The sequence below is a fragment of the Mus musculus genome, chromosome 10 (genome assembly GCF_000001635.26).
Source record: "Mus musculus strain C57BL/6J chromosome 10, GRCm38.p6 C57BL/6J".
In the NCBI taxonomy this organism is placed as follows: Eukaryota; Metazoa; Chordata; class Mammalia; order Rodentia; family Muridae; genus Mus; species Mus musculus.
In genome coordinates, this window is record NC_000076.6 from 85,959,459 (window position 1) to 85,982,913 (window position 23,455).

The following is a 23,455-nucleotide window of genomic DNA, read 5'->3' on the forward strand; positions in this document are numbered from 1 at the left end:
TGGTGGCTGGTTATTGAACTCAGGACCTCTGGAAGAGCAGTCAATGTTCTAAACTGCTGAGCCATCTCTCCAGCCCTCATTTCATCCAATCACTGAAAGGACACATCCACAAACATAAACAAATGACACAGGACAACCATAGGAAAGATTTAAGGGGCTCTCGGCTCCCTTTTAGTATTGGTGTTTGTAGAACTTCAGTCTTTGCCGAAGTTTTAAAAAAATTAAGTCTTTTCCATTTTTCTGTCATATTTTATTAAAATAAATTCAGGACAGGAGCTTTCACACATAGATTCTGACATCGTTAGAAAACAATTTTAATTAAGCACAGGACAGTAATAGTAAACATAAAACATAAAGTCCAATAAAAGTAGAAAGTCTCTAAAGAGCAGACATAGTCTTACACACACACACACACACAGATACACACAGACACACACACAGAGGCACACACACACACACACACATACATACACACACAGAGGCACACAGACACAGAGGCACACACACAGACACAGACACAAACACAGACACAGAGACACACACAGACACACAGACACACACACAGACACAGACACACACACACACAGATACACACCACACACAGAGGCACACACAGACACACATACACACACACACACACACCTACCAATGCAAATACAGACAAGTTCCTTACAACCTTACCACCTGGTCGGATCCACATGCCTTACTCTTTCCCACAAAGGCTAAACACAGGCACACAATGTGCTTACACATGCTCACATACACAGACCCCACTCCCACTACCTTGTTCCTGTTCATCATTTTAACTGTCGACCTTACTCTAGGTCTCTCAGGGCTCCAGAAGGAGACCTTTTCCACAAGGGCTTTAATATCCAGGATGCACGGTCTTCATCTTCCAGGTTTCTGGTTTCTGGGGGACTGAAGGCTGTTTACTTCCTGGGGTGTATTGTGAGCGGGCCATCAATGGGTTGGCTGTTCTCTCCATGGTCTATGTACTAGGTTCAGATCCCCCCAGCTGTTCAGATTTGGCTGTGGCTTTGAGGATGTGTCATATGCCAGGTCACTAGAAACCAGAAGGTAACCCTGAGAGGAAGGCAGAATAAAGACAATTTTAAATTAAGGCCATATCTGGGTTTGCATGAGAGAGGAAAGTTTCTTTGCCAGGCCTGAAAGCATCAAACTTTTCTCAATCCCTATGTGAGGGCCACTGATGCAAGAAGTGGCCATTCTGGATTACTGTCCCTAGATATGACATTGGTAGTGGGGAGTGAAAAAGAGGGAGTCTGGGAGCTATGAGGAAGTGTCCACTAGTGTGCAGGTGGGAGATGCTTTCTGAAAGTAGAAATATATTTCTACTTTCCCAAACTACAAAAAAACAAAACACAGAGAAGAGGCAGCAGTGCTATGTAGTTAGTTAGAATCTCCCAGAAAGTAGCCTTCAATCGGTCGCATCCTAAGGATTGTCTTCAGGGGAACGCCCTGAAGTTCCTTTGGCTGAAAGTATCAAAGAACCAATAAAGTACTTAGCTCTCATGGTTTCAATGCAAAATATTCCTCAGCCTCATGTGTTTAGAAACTTGGCCACCAGCACGTGACACTACTTTGGAAAGTTGTGGAGCCTAGGAGATGAAATCTTGCTGAAGGAAGTGGGTCAGTGGGGCATGTCTTCAGGTTTTATGGCTTGGTCTATTTCCTGTACACTGCTCCCTGACTTCTAGGAAATGGAACCAGGTATCTGATGTTTCTCTTGCCACACTTTTCCCTGCTGTGGTGGACTGTATCCTTTTGAGCTATAAGCCAAAAGCAAAACCACAAAAACAAAACAAAACAAAACAAAACAAAAAACCAACACAAACAACAACAAACCTAAAACTCCAACAAAACCAAAAAAAAAAAAAAAAAAAAAAACCTTTCTCTCCTATTCTACGTTGTATTTTGTCCGGCATTTAGTCACTGCAACAAGAGAAATGACTAATATATCACCCATTTTCCTTTCTACACAAGACACTACACTTACTTGGGTCTACTTTCTTCACTCATAAAATGAGATTCATATCTGGTGAAATAAAGCATTTTAAAACTTGCTTTCCTTATACTGAGGGGTGATTAAATGTAACCCTCAGAGTGAAGCTAGACTTAGCCTGACTCTTACATTTTTCATTGTTATTTATAAATTTTAACAGCTGGGTGTTTTGTTTATGAAATTCCATGGCTGGTAAAACTCCATGGTAAGCAGAATAAAGCACAATGAGGGAAAGGAGAAGACTTCGTGGTAAGAGAACTCACTGTCCTTACAGAGGACCTGGGTGTGGTTTCCAGCACCTACATTGTGTGCCTCATGATTGCCTGTAACTTCCGTTCCAGGAGATCTGATGTGGAACCAGTATAAGTGTGGCATAAATCCATAGACTCATGTACACACATATCCATATGAAATAAGATAAAGAAATCTTTTTAAAAAATAGGTAATAAACAAAACAGGAAGCTTTCTCTACTGTGAAAATAAATAGTGAAGAAGAGATTCCGAGTCTTACCTCAAGAACTTCAATATCCGAATTGATGAATGAGATATTGTAGGGGTTGGGAAGAGGAAATCCTTGCTGCAGTTTTGCTACAATGTAGAAAAAAAGATGTAAGGTAATTAATTTTTAAAAGTATCCGTAATTATATATATTTGGATACTGGAACAAAACAAAACACTTTCTGTTTTCTCTCATTTAAGTACTAGCCTTGCCTGACTATGTCTTTCATTTTCTACATATTCATAAAAGATATATATATATATACACATATACATATATACATACAAACGTATACATATACATATGTGTGTATATATATGTATGTGTGTGTGTGTATGTATATAATATGTGTGGAGGCCAGAGGATAACTTCAATGTCATTTTTTACTTCCATCCCTGTTGTGGTTTGAATATGCTTGGCCCAGGAAGTGGCACTATTAAGAGGTGTGGCCTTGTTGGAGGAAGTGTGTCACTGTGGGGGTGGGCTTTGAGACCATCCTCCTGGCTGCCTATGAGACAATCTCTCCTGGCTACAGCCTTATCAAGATGGAGAACTCTCAAGTCCTCCAGCACCATGCCTGCCTGGATGCTACCATGCTTCCTGCCATGATGATAAATGACTGAATCTCTGAACTTGTAAGCCAGTCCCAATAAAGTATTGTCATTTATAAGAGTTGCCTTGGTCATGGTGTCTCTTCACAATAAAGAAAACCATAACTAAGACAGAGAATAATATCTTTTCTAGTTGACCTGGAGGAGACAGAAATTTTATCTCTTTAACTCAAGCCAAGTTAATCTTTCTTGCTGGATTTGTAGATCTTGCTGCTAACAAGCATAAACTGGGAAACTTGTTCCTTCAGCTCTTAATGCTGTACACTGTAAAGTTCTGTCTCTGACCCAAATTCACAATGGCACTCTAAACATGCAGGCATCAGGGTAAACATTCCAAACAAAACCCAAAGCGTCGCCAATACCAGAGTCTCATAATTTTTTTTTTTTTAAAGTAACCCTTACTGTTGGCCAGTGGGAGGACGCCGAAGTGAAGAATGGAAGACAGGATATTCTCAAATCTCACAACCTGGAATGCAAAGAGGGACTGGATCAGTGCCAAGTTCAGGATCCCTGGGAACAGCAGGCCTCAGCTGGGGCGAGTCCCTGGAATTCAGCTGGATAGAAAGCCATGACCAGAGCTTCCCTGGAGGAACACGATGCTTTCTGGAAAGCAGTGCCACCAGGTTCCTTCCTCCCAGTAGGGACGACACTTCTGGTTCCTTCTACACTGGTGATAGCGAACAGAGAGCCAGGATAGTAGCGCATGGAGTAGTTTAGGTACAGACCAGGTAAAACTGTGGAGAGCTAAGAGGCTCCTCAGGTATTAGCCTTCCCTGTGTTTAACCAGGAGTCCCAGCCACAGGCCTCCCTTTGCACTGCATCATACCCTGAACCTAACACAGAACTAAAACACCCCCTTTATCTTCAATAAAGCCTAGTATTTGGGTATTCTAGGCAGTGTTGCTTTCTGGAAAGATCCAGGTATTAAATGTAAATTAAAGTTGAAGAGGTATCTCAGTGGTTAAGAGCACATACTGCTCTTGCAGGGAACAGGTATCCAGTTCTTACCACCCATGTCAGGTAGCTCATAGGTGTCTCTATTTCCAGCTCCGGGGGTTCTGATACTCTCTTCTGGATTTTATGGGCACAACACGCAAACATACAAAATTAAATCTTGACGAAGTCAATGGATCTAGAACAGCAACTTACTTAGTGAATACTTCTTGATTTGTTTGCTGGGATAGGGTCTCACTATAACTTAGACTTACTTGGGAGTCCTTGTATAGTTTAGGTTGGCTCCTGAACTCATGCTTAGTAGATTTAGCTAAATCAATAGATTTAGCCTTTTCCAATGCTGGGACTACAGGTGTTTGCTACCACAGCTGGATCAATAAAAAGTTTTTGGCCACCCTGAAGACAGTCTGTCTAGGCTTATCCTTTTTGTTTTATTTCTCCCCAGTTATTTTGTGATATTAGAAGCATTATTCAATCTCCTGGCGTCTCAATTCCATCAACTCTAAGATGAAGATGATAATTGTAGGATATCATGGTCATGATCATCATGATCACCACCACCATCATCATCATCACCACCACCACCACCGTTATCAGCAGCAGCATCTTACAGGGTGGTTGTCAGAACTAGACAAATTAATATCATGTAAGTGCTAACCACAAATCATTGCCATTTTTTTTCTGAAATGCCATGGTCAGCACATTGTCTTATCAACATTAAGCATTTTGCTGGGATTACAGGTGTGCATCACCACACTTGACTTTGATACTGCTTTTTCAGACTTCAGAAGCTTGCCTGATAGGTATGTCTTACGTTCCAGCTTACGGACTATACTGCCACTGATACCTAATCTCGGGACCCTCCCTTGTAGCCTTTCCTCCCCCAGCCTCAATGGTTCCACTGTTTACACCTGGATGGAGCTTGCCGCTCAATCAAGACCATGTGTCTTGAACTTGGCTAAAGTCGCTGACTTGACTAACATCCCCGGGCCTGGTCCTGTGTTACCACCACCACCTTTCTCTTGGATGTGGTGACAATTCATTCAGTCCCCTGCACTACCTCATGAGAAGCTAGCCCGTGTAAGAGCACACAGCCAGTAAGTGCTAGGCAGACTTCACTCTTGCAGCTTGGCCTCAGACTTAATCTATGAAGCTGTTGTGCTTATGATCCTTTGACGGAGACACACAATCAGTTATGATAAATGGAGAAACAATGGCCATCTCTACTTACTCCCTACCGCTTACCATGCTGCCAATGCGCTGAGTGAATCTGGCTTCAGCAGATCCTCTCTGCAATCCTGAGTGATCCCTACCTCCACCCCGGCCCCAAATGCCTATTCAGTTGTTTTTCTCTATTATTTTCACTCATGCACTATATATTGGTTCACTATTTGCAGCCCCAACTCATTGCAAAAGCATACACATACTCCAATATATTCTAAAACGAGTAAAAGTATATTGCTAAGCTCAGGGGATTAAATTATAAATAGATGAGTAACATAAAGGCCCCAGGTTCAATCCCCTGTGCTGTAAAATCAACCAAATAAATGAATAAATTCCAAAGCTAAAACTTAGAACCGTGGAGAAACCATGGACAGCAACATGCACAGGCTACAGTACAGAGGAATTCTGGTTCTCATGCCTTTCTCGGGGTACTCTGAGAGCTTGCATTCCTACCTTAGCATCTCGTTGGCTGTTCTCTGGCAAAGACAGGCGGAATCTGAAAGGAAACAGGAGGAGGTTAAAGGAAGGTAGATTCATGGGGGTGGATAGATGGTTCAGCAGTTAAGAGTTAAGAACTGTTGTTGCTCTTGCAGAGGACCAGGGTTCGATTCCCCATCACCCACATGGTGAGTCAAAGCCATTTGTAACTTTAGTTCCAGGGGATCCAAAGAAGCCGGGCGTGGTGGTGCACGCCTTTAATCCCAGCACTTGGGAGGCAGAGACAGGTGGATTTCTGAGTTCGAGGCCAGCCTGGTCTCCAGAGTGAGTTCCAGGACAGTCAAAGGCTACACAGAGAAACCCTGTCTTGAAAAAAAAAAGGTGACGCACACATTTAATCCCAGCACTTGGGAGGCAGAGGCAGGCGGATCTTTAAATTCAAGGTCAGCCTGGTCTACAGAGTGAGTTCCAGGACAGCCAGGGCTACACAGAGAAACCCTGCCTCAAAAAAGAAAAACACAAAACAAAACAACAATAACAACAAAATAAGAAGAAGCAATACAACAAAAGTAGATTTATTTTAATTTTCAAAGTTAATTTTTTTAAAGATTAAAAACAAATCACTACTGAAAACTGTGCACGTAGCCAGGCATGACAGTGAACACTTCTAAACCCAGCACTCAGGAGCCCGAAGCAGGATTAGGAATTCTGTGTCAACCTGGGCTACCTAGCAAGCTAATACTACAAAAACAAACAAAAGATCCACAGTCGGGCTTGGAAGGTCATAGAGTCTACGGTGCTTCTTTCCCCCTTGTGATGTGCTCCTTAGGAAGCAGACTAGGACCAAGCGGGAGGCTTGGATCTGTCTTGTGGGTGACACTATCCCCGCCCCCCACTGTGCTCTGCCTATGTGTGAACCGTAACACTTGACAGTCTGGAAGGCAAAGCGTCATTGCACACTCTGCAGATCTGATGGCTTTCTCTAGGTCTCTGTTTTCTGAACCAAGAAATAGGTGTGTGTGTGTGTGTGTGTGTGTGTGTGTGTGTGTGTGTGAACTGACCGAGATAACGCACGTAAAAGGTGCGGCCTGGGTACCTACTGTATTCTACTGTACTGCGCAAGTGGGACTCATTGCCACGGTGAGCAGAAATGTCAAAGGCCAGCACATAACTTCCTTGCTATTCCCTGTCAAATAGCAAGATGGCAGAGGGTCTCTCTTCCAGTTCTCCTAAAGGCTCTTCCTAAGGTACAGGCCTCACATTTTTATCCACTAGTGAGGGTCATAGGAAGATCTTGCAATTAGTGGGGGGGGGGGGAGCCCTTCATTGTGCAGGCTAGAAAACTGCAGTCAAAAATGAACAAATGGTAAATGTAGGATAAGAACTCAGGACCTACCTCTCCACCTCGAGTCAAGGCTGGCTCTGAACTCCTCAGCCTCCTGAGTGCTGGGACTGCAGCCCTGTGCAGTACACCTGCCTAGAGCCCAGTTCTCCTGATGTCCAGACATTTCCCTGTTCCTTAGCTTTCGCTGGCTCACAACTGCTCAGGTCTGAGCCTCATTTCTATTTCCACTTTCTCCTGAATCTGCCCATCTCTACCTTGATCTTCTGCAGTCCATCTTCTGTGTCACACCCAGGGTAAACTGTGGTATGGATGTGTCTGATGAAGACACTCCCCTGACCAAAACTTTTTAATGCCTGCAGTAAAGTCTAAGCCACTTGCCTGGCACCAGAGACTTCCTTCTACCTTGGCACCCATTTGCCTCCTCCATATCAACTATAGATTTTTTTGCATCTTGAATTTTATATTCATTCGCCTGGAACTATGAAATGTGATGTTGTTTTATGCACCAAACCTCATTGAACTAAGGTTTAAAAAGGTATTGGCACCAAATACATATAAAAAATGCACACAGAAAAAAACAATACATATCCACCTAAAATAGCATTATAGCCCCTGGTCACTGCAGTTTAACCCTGTCCATGGTCAGAGGCATTTTCTGTTGGTTGCATTTGGATACATGTGATGTACTTTAGGCTGGAGTTCCCAAACGTCACCTGAGAGAGAGTTCCTTCCCTGACACATTTCATGATGTTTTGGATTCTCTGCTTCACTCAGGATGTTTTCTATTTTAGGACTGGGCCCCCTTTCTTTCCTTTTGATTGGCTAACCTTTACTTTTTACAATTCATCATAATTATTATTGTTCGTATTTATTATTAATGTGTGTGTGAGTGTGAGTGTGTGTGTGAGTGTGAGTGAGTGTGAGTGTGTGTGAGTGAGTGTGTGAGTGTGTGTGTGTGTGTGTGTGTGTTTGGAGGTTGGAAGTCAGCTTTTAGGAACTGGTTCTCTCCTTCCACCATGAGTCCCAGGGATTAAACTCACGTTGTCAGGCTCTCACCGAAAGCGCCTTTACCGGCTAAACCATATTGCCAGCCTGGTCAGTTCTTTTGAATATCTTCTCTGCTACCTCTTCTGAGAATCTTTCTGTGACTGCAGTTAAAACACAGATCTTCAGGGAGGCATCGAGTGATTATCAAGTACTATCGTGCTAGTAGAAATTAGGTTTGAGATAGTTTCCACCTCACAAGAAATACTGCAAACCTTAAGTGTGGCACAGAGCAGAGATGACGTCCCTGGCACTGATCTTGGAGGATCCTCGGGGCATTTAAAAAGGCTCTGTTGAGTACGTAGGAGGGAGGTGCCTCCCCTGAGCATGCAGTCTACTCTCCTGTGGAAATCATGTTGGAACACTGTTGTAAGGCTCCTTTCTTTCTCGACCTGTCTGCGTCTGCGTGTGCGGCCGCCTTGGGAGCACCTGCTATGAGAGCGCAGGCGTGGGAAGCACATGAACTATACTCTGCCTTTTTCCTAGGGCCACCTTAACCTCCTCTGGCATGCTCACAGCTTCCTTTCCTAGGGGATTCTTGTCTCTAGCTGCAGAGACACTGTGGTAGGACAAAACTACTGCCCTGGTTCTGAAAAAGACAATCCCAACTCAGACCACTAGGTGGCGCCCGACTCCAGTCTTCGAACTATCTTCTATTTGGCCATCAGCTGCTACTTGGAGCAAACTCCAACTGCTGGGGGACATAAAGTGACTGAGAAGGAATCGAGATCAAAGGGCCCTTCCGTGAAAACAATATTCTCTTTTGGGCTAGGGGTGAGACACAGTGACAAAGCCCACTTAGTATGTTTGTGACACAGGGGTCTATCTATCCCTTGCAACACAACACACACATGCAGGTGCACAGGGAATATAGTTCACTTAAAAAGTTTTAGAGAAAGTTTATTACCTGGGTTGGAAACCAGAGTAAACTCTTAAGCATAATGTGAGGCCGTTTGTGACCTGGATCTGTATGGTGAAATCGGTGTAACAAAAGCCAAGATGTAAGGTCAAGGGCAGGGGTCCTAATGAGGTCACTCCTCCAACCGAGTCCCAGGGGAGACAAGGAAAATCAGTCCTACTATTCAATGCCCTATGTCCTCCTGTTTCTGTTTCAGTCCTGATGGGTGAGATCTAGTCTTAGTGATTCTATTTCTAAGAGTGTATGTTGAGTACATATCTCAGAGTATCTCAGCTCTAAGCATGGCTTGCTTGGCCCATTAGGAAGATGTTTCTTGAGCACCTAGCACTCGTCAGTTCAGGGGAAGGTCCTAGAGGTGACTGTGGGAACAATCCGACCCAGCTAGAGTTCTCAGGGAGCCCCACAGCCTGGTGGGAAGTTGGGGAGCATTGTTGACAAATCCCAACAATTAAAGTTTAACTACAAATTGAGGTAAATGCTCTGGCAGGAAGAAAGGAGTCCTCAAGTCACATGACAGAGGCACTTGAGCTGGCTTCATAGATGTGGGGAAAGTTCCCAAAGACAGACTTTTTGAGCTGAAACAGGATGGACAGAGTTTAAACTAGAGGGAAACTAGAAGGGAGAGGGAAGGGGGGCTGGCAGAGGTCCTTGGAGGGAACAGAGCCCCAGAGAGGGCACAGGAAAATGGGGCTGGAGAGCCAGATGAGGCTGTCCACACTAGGTGACCCCACCATGTGGAATTTGATCTTCACTCTAGAAGGCTTTGAGGATGCAAGATGATGGGCTGCAGTATGTAGAGATGACTGACAGCCAAGAGCATCCTAAGCGCTCACTGGATACAAAGTAGCCTAGACGCTGCTGTGTTTTTTTTTTTTTGTTTTTGTTTTTTTTTTGTTTTGTTTTGTTTTTGTTGTTTTTTGTTTTTTGTTTTTTTGTTTTTTTGTAGAATTCTTAAACTGTGTGAAAAGGGGGAGAAGTCAGTGTGGGCTAGGACTTACTGATGTGTTTGTGCGGTGGGAAAGACAGACAGTCTGTGTGGTGGGGAAAGACAGTCTGTATGGTGGAGAAAGAGAGTCTTGGGCCAAAACAAGTTGTCCTTTGAGGAAAGCAGTCCATGTGCACCTCTAGAATGATACTTTGCACCCACTAATCACTTGTTCCTCCCCCAGACTAGGTAGGAATCATTGTCCTTCTCTCTGTTCTCTGGGACAAGGCACAAAATAGGTGCTCAAGAAATACTTACTGAATAGATACCCTCACATGCGCCCACACACAGACACATAGACACACACACACACACACACACACACACACACACACACGAGAGAGAGAGAGAGAGAGAGAGAGAGAGAGAGAGAGAGAGAGAGAGAGAGAGAGAGAGAGATGGGTAGGGAGTACTAGCTGGAATTGGGGGTCCCTTTAAGGTTTAAGGCATTCTAAAGCAAAGTTTTAGGAAGCTGGGGAAGCTGGCTTGGGGGTTTGGGAACTAGGAGCAACAGTTGAAGAGCTTCAATGCTAGACTGTGGTGCTCTCCCGAGGCGTTGGGCTTCCCCACTCTTCTCTGACCCCTTCTTCCCCTTTTTTGCCCGGCTTCTGCTTCTGGGCTGACCTTCTAGCCGAGATCAAACAGCTTGGCTCTCTCTTTTCCTCCTTGGGCAGCAGCTGAGATTTACAGCTTGCCTGTTCTAGGGTCTTTTTTTAAAACTCCAATACAATTGCCCTGGAACTTAAAACTAAACCAAACAAAACCAAAAACAAAACACAAAAAGATCCCCACCAGCTGTAGGTTTAACCTTCAGTTACACGTTTCTTCAGGGAGAAATACTAACAGGCAATGATTCCTCACTGCCTTAACCTTAGTACCTCCTGCAGCCTGGAAATTCTCCAGAGAAGGAGCCATTTAGAGTTTCTTCCTTTACCAGAGTCCAAAGCATCCTTACAACAGAAAATGCAGACTCGGTGTACCTGGACATGTGTTCCTAGTTCAGAAGGCTCATGTTGAGAAATATTTACCTGCCCAACTTCTGAGAAAAGTTAATAATGAGCCGTGTTTGTATTTTATGACTGTGTTACTTGGGAAGAGTTGTAGGGCGTGTATGTTTATGTATGTGTGTGTGTGTGTGTGTGTGTTGATCATGATAATAGGTAGGGAATTTGGGAATATCCAGAGTTTTCATCATACAAAAATGAAAAATTGTTTTGTTTTGTTTGTTTGTTTGTTTCGTTGGTTGGTTTTGGTTTTTTGAGACAGGGTTTCTCTGTATGGCCCTGGCTGTCCCAGAACTCACTCTGTGGATCAAGCTGGCCTCAAACTAGAAATCCACCTGCCTCTGCCTCCCGAGTGCTGGGATTAAAGGCATGCGCCACCACTGTCTGGCTTTTGTTTTGTTTTAAGTGAATCAACAATAATGTACATTTGATTACGTCAAGGGGCTTTTGTGTATGCACATACCCATTCTCACATGTGTGTGCATGTGTATGTGTATATATGTACACGTGCGCTCACATGTGAAGGTTAGAGGTCAAGGGTGGGTGTCTTCCTCAATCATTCTCTTCCTTATTTTTGGAGACAGAGTCTCTCAGTGACCCTGGAGCTCCCTGAGTTGGCTATGGAGAGAGTATCGTTTAACTTGCCCTGTGACTCTACAAAGTACCTACTATGTGCTAGCAATGCCTCCTAACACAATTCTGTTTGGCTCAAAAGGCTCCATGTCAGAACAGCATGAATCTGTCTTGTGATGTGGAGAGCCTAGTCTACAGCTTGGAAGGCCGTTCTAACTTGTCGGGCCTTTGGGGGACCAGTTTCCCCATCTTAGGTGATCAAACTTGGATCCTGGAATGGGAAGAGAGAATGAGCTGACTGGCTGCACTGGCTAGGCTTTGGGTCAGGGCCTTCATACCCACCCTGCCATCTACTCATCCATCAGCCTGTGCAGAGGCAAGATGCTCTCCTTGTGTGTAAGATGCATACACGAGTGTGAGGCTTGTCCGGTGGGAAAGCCGACACTCGAGCTTGAATAGCTTGCTTCAGCTCACACATCCACTAAGTAACAGGCAGATATGCCTGACTCCAGACGCCAAGCTTCCGACTAGACATTCGCAGAGAGGTCAGGTTCATTATCAGTGTTCCTGGCTGTCCATTCCTTTCTTCCTTTTCTGTACTTGAGCATCAGTGAGAGGCCTAGTATCACCTCCATGCAGCTCACTCTGTCCCATGTCTTCCCAGTTTCGCATGACACCAGGTTCACGGGTGTCCTGCCTCGGACAACTATATTTATTTCCTAAGTCCCAGATCTACGTGCTACTTCCGACATCTTAACTCTTTCCGATGCCAAAGGCAAGATTACAATGTAATTAAACACCTGTGGCTCTGAAATAGGTTTCAAGTTCCGGTCCAGCCATTGGACAGCTCTGTGGCCTTAAGAGTAGGTTGTCTACGCTCGGTGACCATCATGTCACCTCCAGGTGCCCACTTTGCCTACAAGACACTTACTGCACATTGGTGTCAGGTCGTGAAACAGAGTGGTAGGATTTAAGTGATGTCACGTCGCATCTGCGTTGTCCTGCCTTTGGTTCCTGGCCATTCAGGCAGTGTCAGGTGTGGGCTCCCCCTCAGGATTCTTTTTCTCCTACTGGGTTGCTTCGTCCAGCCTTGATATGAGGGTTTGTGCCTAGTCTTATTGTAATTTGTTAAGCCATCTTTGCTGGATAACCCTGGGAGGCCTGCTCTTTTATTGTTTTTCAACTTATTTATTTATTTTATGTATATGAGCACACTGTCACTGTCTTCAGACACACCAGAAGAGAGAGGGCATTGGATCCCATTACAGATGGTTGTGAGCTACCATGTGGTTGCTGGGAATTAAACTAAGGACCTCTAGAAGAACAATCAATGCTCTTAACTGCTGAACCATCTCTCCAGTCCTGTTTTGTTTTGTTTTGTTTTGTTTTGTTTTGTTTTTAAGGGAACTGGAGGAGGAGTGAATCTGGGGGAGGGGGAGAGGGGACTGGGAGGAGAGGAGGGAGAGGAAACTGCAGTCAGATGTAATATATGAGAGAAGAAAAAAAAGAAAAAAAATTCAGTGAAGTAAAGCAAGCGCCATGCTGGGACCTGGCAGAATTTAAAGCTCAGCGATAAAGAGGAGTAGAGGGTGTCTCCCAGAGCCCCTGCCAGGGATGAGACAGAGGAGCCGTAGGTAGGGGCAAAATGGGAGGCTGAGTATTAGAACGCCTGTTTAACAGGTTAAGGAACTTGCCTGAGACTACACAGCTGATAAATATCAGTACTGGGACCTAAACCCAGCTAGGCATGCTCTCTAACTCACTAGAATCCCACTCCACTGGGTTGCCTTGAGTTTCTGCCTCTCACATCTACACTACCAATGCCAAGTGGCTCAGTCAGGGGTTGGTTAGAAGGCCATGGTACGCTGGGACATTTGGAGACACGGAACTGTTGCCTGGTTCTTCTCCTTTGAGGTCTGTCTCATAGATCTCCACCCATGCCCTTCCTTTCCTGATGACTCTCTGTGACATCAGCCAAACACCAAACCAGCTCAGCCTGAACTGTCCAGCTGAGAGCCCCAAAGTGGAAGAGTTGGCTGGGGAATGATGTGGAAGGCGGGGCTGCTGCTCCCACCCCTGAGGACAAGACTGCCTTTCAGCCCAGTCTGGGCAACTTTGTTAAGTCTCTGGCTCTTTGCCCAAGTAAGGCATGACCCCACAATCCTTGCCCAAAGCCAGCTCAGAGCCTGAGTTTACTTAATATAGACTCGTCTGTAAGAGCCACCTTCAGAGTCCTTCAGTTTCTACTCTGACATTATTCATAACTTTTTAAACCTTGTACATGCATGTGTGTGTGCATAGGTGTGTGTGTGTGTGTGTGTGTGTGTGTGTGTGTGTGAGAGAGAGAGAGAGAGAGAGAGAGAGATGTGCTCATCTCTGTGTGTGTCTGTGAAAGCCAGAGTTCCATATCAGATGTCTTCCTCCATCACTCTGTATTTGTTTGTTTGAGACAAGGTCCCCAACTGACCTTGGGGATCATTGTTTCAGCCAATCTGGCTGGCCAGGAAGCCCTTAGGACCTGCCCATTTCTGCCCCTCAGCACTGGTATTAAGCTGTACACCATCATAACAACATGGTGATCTTTTACACTCCTTGCATGCATTGTCCTTGGTCCCTAAGTCTGGTGAACTCCAGATGTACTATCTTTGAACCCTTCTGCAAAGTCAGTAGTACTTGGAGGGCAAGTTTGAGTAATGCCTCAAGAAGCCATATCTCTGTGTGAACCTATTCTACAGATTCTCTTTACAACTGGATTCCTCTTCTTGTAAAACAGTATTGCATAATGAATACTTTTATGAAAAACTTTAATCTCCCAATCTCATAATCTTGGATCCTGATTTTTTTTTTGAGGGGGTGATGGCTGATCTAGTTTCCTGCCTAGTTATGAAGCTTTTCATTGCACAATTGGTTACTGTATTTATGTAGTCTTGTATTATTTTTCTATTCAACATGATTTTATTGAAAGAGTTAGGGTGGTGGGCCGACTTTCTCCTGTTGGTTTCTTAGTTCTTTGTTGTTGTTGTTGCCAAAGGACATACTTTATTAGCTCCTCGACTCTAGTTCTCCTTCTCCTGTACAATTCTGGTTAGTTTCTCAGTTCTTTTCTGACTGTTTTTATTATCTCTTCTTCTTCTTCTATGAGTTTAGCCTGGGCCCGTTAACCTTACTGTGAACGTTCCCCTTAGGTAATCTGGTTTATGACTTCAGTGATCACGGACTTTGAAGATGGTATGCAGTGAGTGACCTGTATGTAGGAACTGCAATGACCCTTCAGACCTTGTCACCTCCCCTGAGACTAGCTAGGTTATGGGCCAAGATCCTGTTAAAGTCTGTATTCTACTTACAGGACCCAGCTGTTAGAGTCTGAGAGGTCCTAGATCAGTCCAATTCCACTATGCTACACATAAGCAAACTGAAACTTGAAGTGGAAGTGGTTAATAGACTCGTGCTGGTTAGTTTTCTGCCACCTTGACACGAGCTATAGTTATCTGAGAGGAAGAGACCTCAATTGAGTACATGCCTCTGTAAGATCAAACCTGTAGAGTGTGATTGATGTAGTGATTGATGTAGGAGGGCCCAGACCATTTTTGGTGGTAGCACTCCGGCTGGTGGTCCTGGGTTCTGCAAGAAAGCAGGCTGAACAAATCACGAGGAGCAAGCAAGTAAGCAGCACCCCTCCATGATCTCTGCATTAGCTCCTACTCCCTGGTTCCTGCCCAGTTTGAGTTCCTGGATAAGCTTCCTTCAAGAGAAATGTAATGTAGAATATGCAAGCCAAATAAACCCTTTCCTCCTCAAATTGCTCTTGGTTATGGTGTTTTCTCACAGCAATACTAACCCTTACTAAGGCTAGACTTGACCGTAGCCATAAGGCCAATGAGAAGGGATTTGAAACATGATACCATAATCTCTAAAGATGTATACTGCACCTAAATATTCTCATGAACCCCTTTTCTTGCAATATCTCCATTCAATATACTCTCTCTTGAGTCGCCAAGAGGAACTTTAGTCATCACCAGAATGGGCATTGATAGAATTATTTTTATAATGACCTTGTCCCTATTTTATCTTACCATTGCTTTCATGGGAAGGAAGCAGAAAAACAGAAGTGCAATCAACTTTCTTTCACTGAGTCCAACCTTTAAAGTCATCTGTTCTGTGAGAGGCAGGGTACCAAACTGACTCACAGTCCCACAAGGCTAAAGCACTTGTTTTCTCAATGGGCCCTTTGTCTTTGGAGAATGTTCTCCAATTTGTTACCAAGGTTTACAACAGTCAAACAAACTCATCTTACCTGTTCAAAGATAAGGAGCAGATCAGTTTTTGTCCCAAAATAGCCAGGCCAACACTGGTACTAGCAACCTAAAGATGAGAAAGCCCTTGTTAATGAGGTGAGTGGCTGTCCATTTAGAAAAAAAGTATAATCTCCTACAGTGGAGACATCACGATCCCAAAGTCCCCTTTTATTCAAAGGATATTGGCAAGAACTCTCTGCATCTGGGCAGTGTGTGAGTATAAATAGCATTTGAAAGGGTGAGAAGGAAGAATGAAGGGAGTTCAAGGCCAGTTTGGGCTACATGGGGGAGATTCTGTCTCAAAACCAAACAAATAAGTGGCTCTGAAAATATTGTCTTGCAGAGAATCCATTTTCAATTAATCTTTGACAGTGCTGTGGATGAAACCCAGGGCCTTGCACATGCTAGGTAAGCAGTCTATCGCTGAGCTACAGCCCCAGCGCCCTCTTTAGTTTTGCCTTTTCCAAGTGGCTCTTCTCATTCATGTGTGTAATTTTGCTTACCATCAATGTACTCCTTTGACATTTAATTGGTCAGGGACACTTGATTACAGCTTTCTAATGTAAGTGAAAGAGAACACGGGAAGTAGATATTGGTGAGATATTTTATACACAGGTCCGTGAGCTCTTCTGTCTCCATATAGAGCCACTTCCATATATGGGTTGGTGGGTCTGTTTTTAGACAGCCTCAGTATCTACTCTATCCTCACTCTTAATTTAGGAATCACATTTACTTAAAACATCAAGAGGCTGTTGGCTAATGGCTCACAGCAGAAACAGGATGGACTCCCAAAGGCTGCCCGCCTGTATTCCCAAACTCACGAAGTCCATGGAGACGATGGGCTGGATGGTAGAGTTATCCAGTTGAGTGAGCATGATGACAGCAGCAGGGAACTCCAGGCTGAAATTGTTTCGTTGTAAGTTGACCATAGGAGGCCCTGTGGCCATCATCTGCAGTATGAACGGCTGGGACAAGACATAGATCTCTGCAATCTGTCCCATAGAGGGAGAGAAACAGAGATGGAGAGTCAGGAGCTGATGAGGGGAATCCACAAACTGGGTGATTGGTGCTAAGTGAATCTTGCATCGTGTAGTTAGAATAGAAAACACCTCTTTACTAGGCTAACAATGTGCAAAACCCAACAACAGTTGGCACTTGCTGAATACTTTCTTTGTGCCAGACACAGCACCAGGAACTTTTATCATCTCTTTTCTACTCTTCATAAAACTCCAAGTGCTGGTTTACTCTTATTCTATCTATCTATCTATCTATCTATCTATCTATCTATCTATCTATCTATCTACCTATCTTTTGGTTTTTCAAAAAAGGTTTCTCTGTGTAGTCCACCCTGGAACTCACTTTGTAGACCAGACTGGACTTTAATTTACAAGAGGTCCCCCTGCCTCTGTCTCCTGAGTGCTGGGGTTGAAGGTCACTACCTCTGGGCAGTAGTGCTGTATTATAATGGAGCATGAGTTGTGGAAAGGATAAGTGCTTTTCTCATAGTTCTTGAAGAATAAATTGTAGAACTGAAGTTCAGGTCAAGATCTGTCTGCCTTGAGTGCCTTTCTCTGAAGCATCTCGGTCTTTAAGACAAATTGAAGCCTGTGGGTCCATAATGTATGATACCTGGGATGCTCTGAAGGACTAACAGTAAGGGTTGTTTACTTAAGTCATGTGTAACTCCAGTACTTGAAATGCTGAGGCAGGAGGATCAAAAACTAAAGACTAGCCTGGGTTAAATATTGAGTTCCAGATCAGCTTGGATTACATAGTGAAACCTTGACAATAAACAAACAAATAAACAAACAAACAAACAAAGTGATTTAAGGATTAAATCTTTCGTTCAAACCAGTCATTTCTATATTTAAATGGATTATTTTAAGGGTGGTGGGACTTTGTGAATTGGTTATTTTATAAATTTACAATGCTCTAGTTGTATTTTAGTGGGCTTTATGTATCAAATATTTCTGGATGTTTTATTAGAAAGAAAAAGTCTTGTAGGATGGAAAAATGGCAAAGTATGGTCATCTACACCTATGATTCCAGTATATGGGAGGCTGCAGCAGGAGAATTGCAAGTTTACCTGAGTTATGTATTAAGACACTGTCAAGAAATGAAGAAGGGGGAGCAGGAAGGGAGAGGAAGGGAAGGAAGAGAAGAGAAACAGGAAAAGGAAGAGGGAATGGAAAAGAAAAAAAAATAAAAGAAAGATGAACTGACTCATGCTTGGATCAAAAGAACGTGGAGAATCCGAGAGTCATGGAAGTGACTTCAGTAACAACAGGAGCGCCACTGCGAACTGAGGGGCACAACTGGAGTACTCACCTTGGAGAGTACGCTGCCAAATCCTTGAACATTTTGACTGAAATAGTTGGAAATCTAAAACAGAAACAAAATACTGCATCACTGCGAGATTTTATCTGGGCTGACCCATCTGGTAAAATGTAGAATCCTCACTAATGTGAACTGTGAAGAGGTGAAGCCCCAAAATGTTTAGGTAACCTTATTTTATAGTCCAACCTTAGGAAATCTGAGGCCCAGAAAAGGCAACAGACTTGCCCAAAGTCACATTCCTTTTGAGAAATCCCTTCTTCACTGGAGAACACTGTATCATAGATGCACAATCGGTATGCAAACATTCTATGGTCATTACCAGTAAATCTCAAGTTATTGTTATCATTTTCAGAGAAGTTGCTTAAGTTATTTACCTGATAAGCATTTCTTTCAAGGTTAAGGCAGCTGGTGCTGCTGTCCTTGCCACACTGAACATAAGGTTTACAGCAGTGTGTATGATTACATTGCACAGAAAATAAAGATTTAAAATGGGTATTTTGTTGTTGTTGTTGACTAGTCAGAGAAGGGTGGTGGTGTGTGTGGTGGTTTGAACAGGTTTGGCCCCATAGATTCATGTGTTTAAATGTTTGGCTCTTAGGGAGTGGCACTATTAGGAGGTGTGGCCTTGTTGGAGTAGGTGTGGCCTTGTTGGAGGAAGTGTGTCACTGTAGGGGTGGCTTTGAGGTTTCCTATGCTCAAGTTCCACCCAGTGTGGAATTTCAGTCTCCTTCTACTGCCTGGGGATGAAGATGTAGAACTCTAGGCTTCTCTAGTATCCTGTCTGCTTGCATGCCACCATGATTCCCATAGTTGATAATGGACTGAATCCCCGAAACTGTAAGCCAGCCCCAATTAAGTACTGTCCATTGTAAGAGTTGCCTTGTTCATGGTTTCTCTTCACAGCAATGAAACCCTAACTGAGACATTGTGATAAAAAGAGAGACACATGGCAAAGAAAAATCAATGAGTATCTGTAGCATTACTGTTTGATAGTATAAATCAGTTGTGATAACTAATAAGAAATCCTTATATTGGCAGAATGCAAGGAGTGATGATGGTGGTGATGGTGGTGGTGGTGGTTATGGTAGTGGTGGTGGAGATGATGATGGTGGTGACAGTAGTGTTGATGTTGATGGTGATCATGGTGGTGGTGATGATAATGATGATGATATAATTGAGAAGCAACAGTTGTAGAGTATTTACTGTGTACTGAGATTGTTCTGGAAGCCTTATATGCTTGAACCCTTTACCCTTTAGTGACCATTATGACCCTAAGAGGGTAGGACTTTTAGCCCCCTTTCTCAGATGATGAAATCAACACACAGAAGTAGGTTGGGACATACACACATGCACGAAGCACACGCGCGCGTACACACACACACACACACACACACACGCGCGCGTACACACACACACACACACGGTTAAAGATGATGACCACAACCACCATTCCAAGGCTTTACTTACCTCCCTAGTGGACAGCGTGGTACCAAGAGCCCCAGATACATAGTGAGCAAATGACGCAGATTTAAAGAAGTACTCAGAGATGCCAATGTAGAGCATGGAATCTCTGCTCTCTGGGAGATGGAAGGGAGCTGGTGTGAAGGGAGGGTCCACGAGGCTTTCCAGAGGGTAGAACGCACCCTGTGGGAAGCAGAAGGGAATCAGCTATCAGGTGAAAATACGAATGCCACAGACAAAGAGACTGGAACCTCTCAAGTCAGGATAAAGAACATTCCAGAAGCTTCCCGGTAAAGGTTGAGAACGTGACAAGGTCTTTAGGCTCCTTGGCCAAAGCTGTGCTCCAAAGCTCTGGGCTTAACAAAAAGATTTGTTTTAAATAACATGTATGTGTGTTTTGTATGTGCATGTGAGTGCAGGTGCCCTTACAGGTCAGAGGCATTGGATCTCCTGGAACTGGAGTTACAGTCAGCCGTGAGCCACTTGATGTGGGGGCTGGGGACAGAACTCAAGTCTTCCGGAAGAGCAGTGTGTACACTCAACAGCGGAGCCATTTCTCCAGCCCCAGAGCTCAGGAGACTTTGGAGCATATCTACAAATATCTGTCACTCTCAGAGATGCTCCGAGCTGGATTTTTTTCCTAGCTAAAGGGAGGTGGTGCTGTAAGCTAAGGTTCACAACTGTATATCTCATGAACTAGTCTCTGGACCTTTAAAATATGTGACTGCTGAATAACTGGGGAGCCACAGAAGTACTCAGGAGAGTCAGTGAGTCCAAATGGCTTAATGAAGCATTTTTGAGACATGTTCAATCCTGGTCTTATTAGGTCTTAGGCATTATTTAAATATAATATCTGAATAGGACTTAACTGATTTAAAAGACTGTGAATGAAGGAAATATAAACCGATTTTTATTCTAAAAAACCCGCAATATATCAGGTATAGCGGCATATGCCTTTAATGCCAGGATTTGAGAGGCAGAGACATACAGAGAGAGGTCTATGAGTTTGGGGTCAGCCTGCTCTATGCAGTGAATTTCAGGACAGCCAGAGGTAGGTACACAGGGAGACCCTGTTTCAGAAAAAAAGACTGTGACATTAATTTGGATAAGACTGACCATAAGCACAATGGTGCTTTCCCAGGACTGTAAAAACCATTTCTATATACCTATGATTCCCGTAGAGGTCTGCAGTCTTAGGGAAATCTGCTACTTTGTACAATCCATTAATTGTGCTAAATTCCTCAATATGCATGAGAATGTGGCATGTTCATATGCATTTGTGGGTGCATGTACACATGTGTGTATGTACATGCATATTCTGTGTGTGTGTTTGTATGTGTGTGTGTTTGTGTATACTAGAGGTTGGAGTTGAATTCCTAAATCACTCTCCAGCTTATTTATTTATTTATTTATTTATTTAATTTATTTTTTTGGTTTTTTGAGACAGGGTTTCTCTGTATATCCCTGGCTGTCCTGGAACTCACTTTGTAGATTAGGTTGGCCTCAAACTCAGAAATCTGCCTGCCTTTGCCTCCCGAGTGCTGGGATTAAAGGTGTGCGCCACCACGCCCAGCTCAGCTTATTTTTTTTGAGTCAGGGTCTCTCGGTGAACCCAGAGCTTGAGGATTCACCCAGCTCTGGCCAGCAAGCCCTCGGGATTGTCCCATCGCTGCCTCATGTGCCCCACCATGCCTGTCCTTTCTCACGTGGGCTTTAGGAGACCAGGCCCAAGTCCTCGTGCTGTGTAGTTAGGAGGTTCCCAACTGAGCATCTCCTCAGCACCAGGAAGTTAGTGCTAACAAATGCGGGTCATTCATCTTGCAGGCTCCTAGCCTCGAATCTCTTCCAGGAGGGAAGAAGCAAAATGTCTTCTTGCTATTTCTCACCAAGAAGATAGACATAAAAAACCAATCACCAAGAAAGGATCAGCCACGAGAGCTCACATGTGTAAACATGCGGCAGGTGCTATAGGAAATGAAATTGCTTGAAGAGCACGCATGCACTTTTCCTTCTGTACATGGTCCGTCCTCTAAATATTCACGATAGCCAGCCGGGTGCTCTGGAGCAATAGTTACCTTCAAATTAAAGTCAAGGTGGTTCTCGGTGATTTCTGGAGGACTGATCAGGGAACAATCCAGCACTGTGTAGTTGTCAATCTTGGTTAAAACTAAATGACCAAGAAAGAAAACAAAAGAAAGTTTATGTTCATGAAAAGCCTGACCTATGAATAATGGTTGCAACACCAATTCTCCCCTTTTCATAAGAAACATATTTACAGTTGAGAACTCAGGAAGAGGAGATAAGTCAAAAGAAGAAAGGTAAATGGTTCAAATGTTCTCAACTCTCGGGGAAACATTAGCAAAATTTTGGCACACGTTTTTATTAAGCATGTGTTCACAAAAACATTCATGCACACAATGCATGTGATTCTTTTTTTAATTTTTAAAACTTTATTATTATTATTATTTGTATGTGTGATGAGTATGATTATGGCAGCACACACATTACAGTGCATGTGTGGAGGTCAGAGGACAACTTTAGGGACAGATTTTCCCCCTCTATCTTTACATGGGTTTTGGGGAATTGAACTCAGGTTGTAAGGTTTGTGTGGCAAGCGTTTTTCTCACTGAGCCACTTCACCAGCCCATGCGGTTCTGTTTAAATTTTTACATTAATTAATTCATTAACTAGTTAAGTATATACATATAAATGTGTGTGGTAGTCAGAGGACAACTTGTATGAGTTGACCAGGTTGCCAGGTGTTGATAGGCACCTACTCACCAAAAAAGATCACCCACTATGATCAAGTAGGCTTCATTCCAGAAATGCAGGAATAATAATAATAATCCACCATATAAACAAACTCAATGATTAAAAAACACATGATCATCCTTTGACACAACCCAGCACTTCTTCATGATAAAAGTCATGGAGAGATCAGGGATAAAAGGGCCATACCTAAGCCTAATAAAGGCAGCTTACATTAAACCTATAGCCAACATCAAATTAAATGGAGAGAAACTCAAAGCAATTCCACTAAAATCAGGGACAAGGCAAGGCTGTCCATTCTCTCCATATCTATTCAATAAAATACTTGAAGTCTTACCCAAAGCAAGAAGAAAACTGAGGGAGATCAAGGGGGTACAAATGGAAGGAAAGATGTCAAAGTATTGCTATTTGCAGATGATATGATAGTATACTTGAGTGACCCCAAAATTTCTACCAGGGAGCCACTACAGTGGCTAAACACTTTCAACAGAGTAGCTGGATACAAGATTAACTTTAAAAAAAATCAGTAGCCCTCCTACATATAAATTACAAATGAACCAAAAAAGATAATATAAAACATCTTGAGGTAACTCTAACCAGACAAGTGAAAAACTTGTATGATAAAAACCTTATCTTTGAAGAAAGAAATAATAGAAAATATCATGAGATGTAATCATGTCCCATGCTCCTGGATCAGTAGGATTAACATAGTATAATAGCCATCCGACCAAAACCAATCTACAGATTCAAAGCTCTTATCAAAATTCCAGTACAATTCTTTATAGACCTTGAAAGGACAATTCTCGACTTCACATGGAAACAAACAACCCAGGATATCTAAAACAATCCTGAACAATAAAAGAACTTCTGGAGGTCTCACCATCCTTGCTTTTATGTTGTACTACAGAGCTACAGTAATACAAACTGCACGGTATTGGCATCATGTTGGGGGTTGGCCTTGTGTACTGTATATT

At 43.4% G+C, this 23,455-nt stretch overlaps 1 protein-coding gene across 1 annotated transcript in view; it reads right to left on the reverse strand.

The window, feature by feature from the left end:
* Positions 1-232: 232 nt before the first annotated feature.
* Bpifc (BPI fold containing family C) overlaps positions 233-23,455 on the reverse strand; it is a 52,170-nt gene continuing 28,947 nt past the window's right edge. Inside the window, exons 8-16 of the mRNA NM_177772.4 lie at positions 21,788-21,879; positions 19,719-19,895; positions 18,243-18,296; positions 16,736-16,906; positions 15,914-15,981; positions 5,765-5,807; positions 3,536-3,599; positions 2,535-2,611; positions 233-1,083 (exon numbers count right to left, since the gene is read on the reverse strand). Of these exons, the coding sequence (NP_808440.2) occupies positions 961-1,083; positions 2,535-2,611; positions 3,536-3,599; positions 5,765-5,807; positions 15,914-15,981; positions 16,736-16,906; positions 18,243-18,296; positions 19,719-19,895; positions 21,788-21,879 (869 nt within the window). The 3' untranslated portion in view covers positions 233-960. The remainder of the gene's footprint in view (positions 1,084-2,534; positions 2,612-3,535; positions 3,600-5,764; positions 5,808-15,913; positions 15,982-16,735; positions 16,907-18,242; positions 18,297-19,718; positions 19,896-21,787; positions 21,880-23,455) is intronic.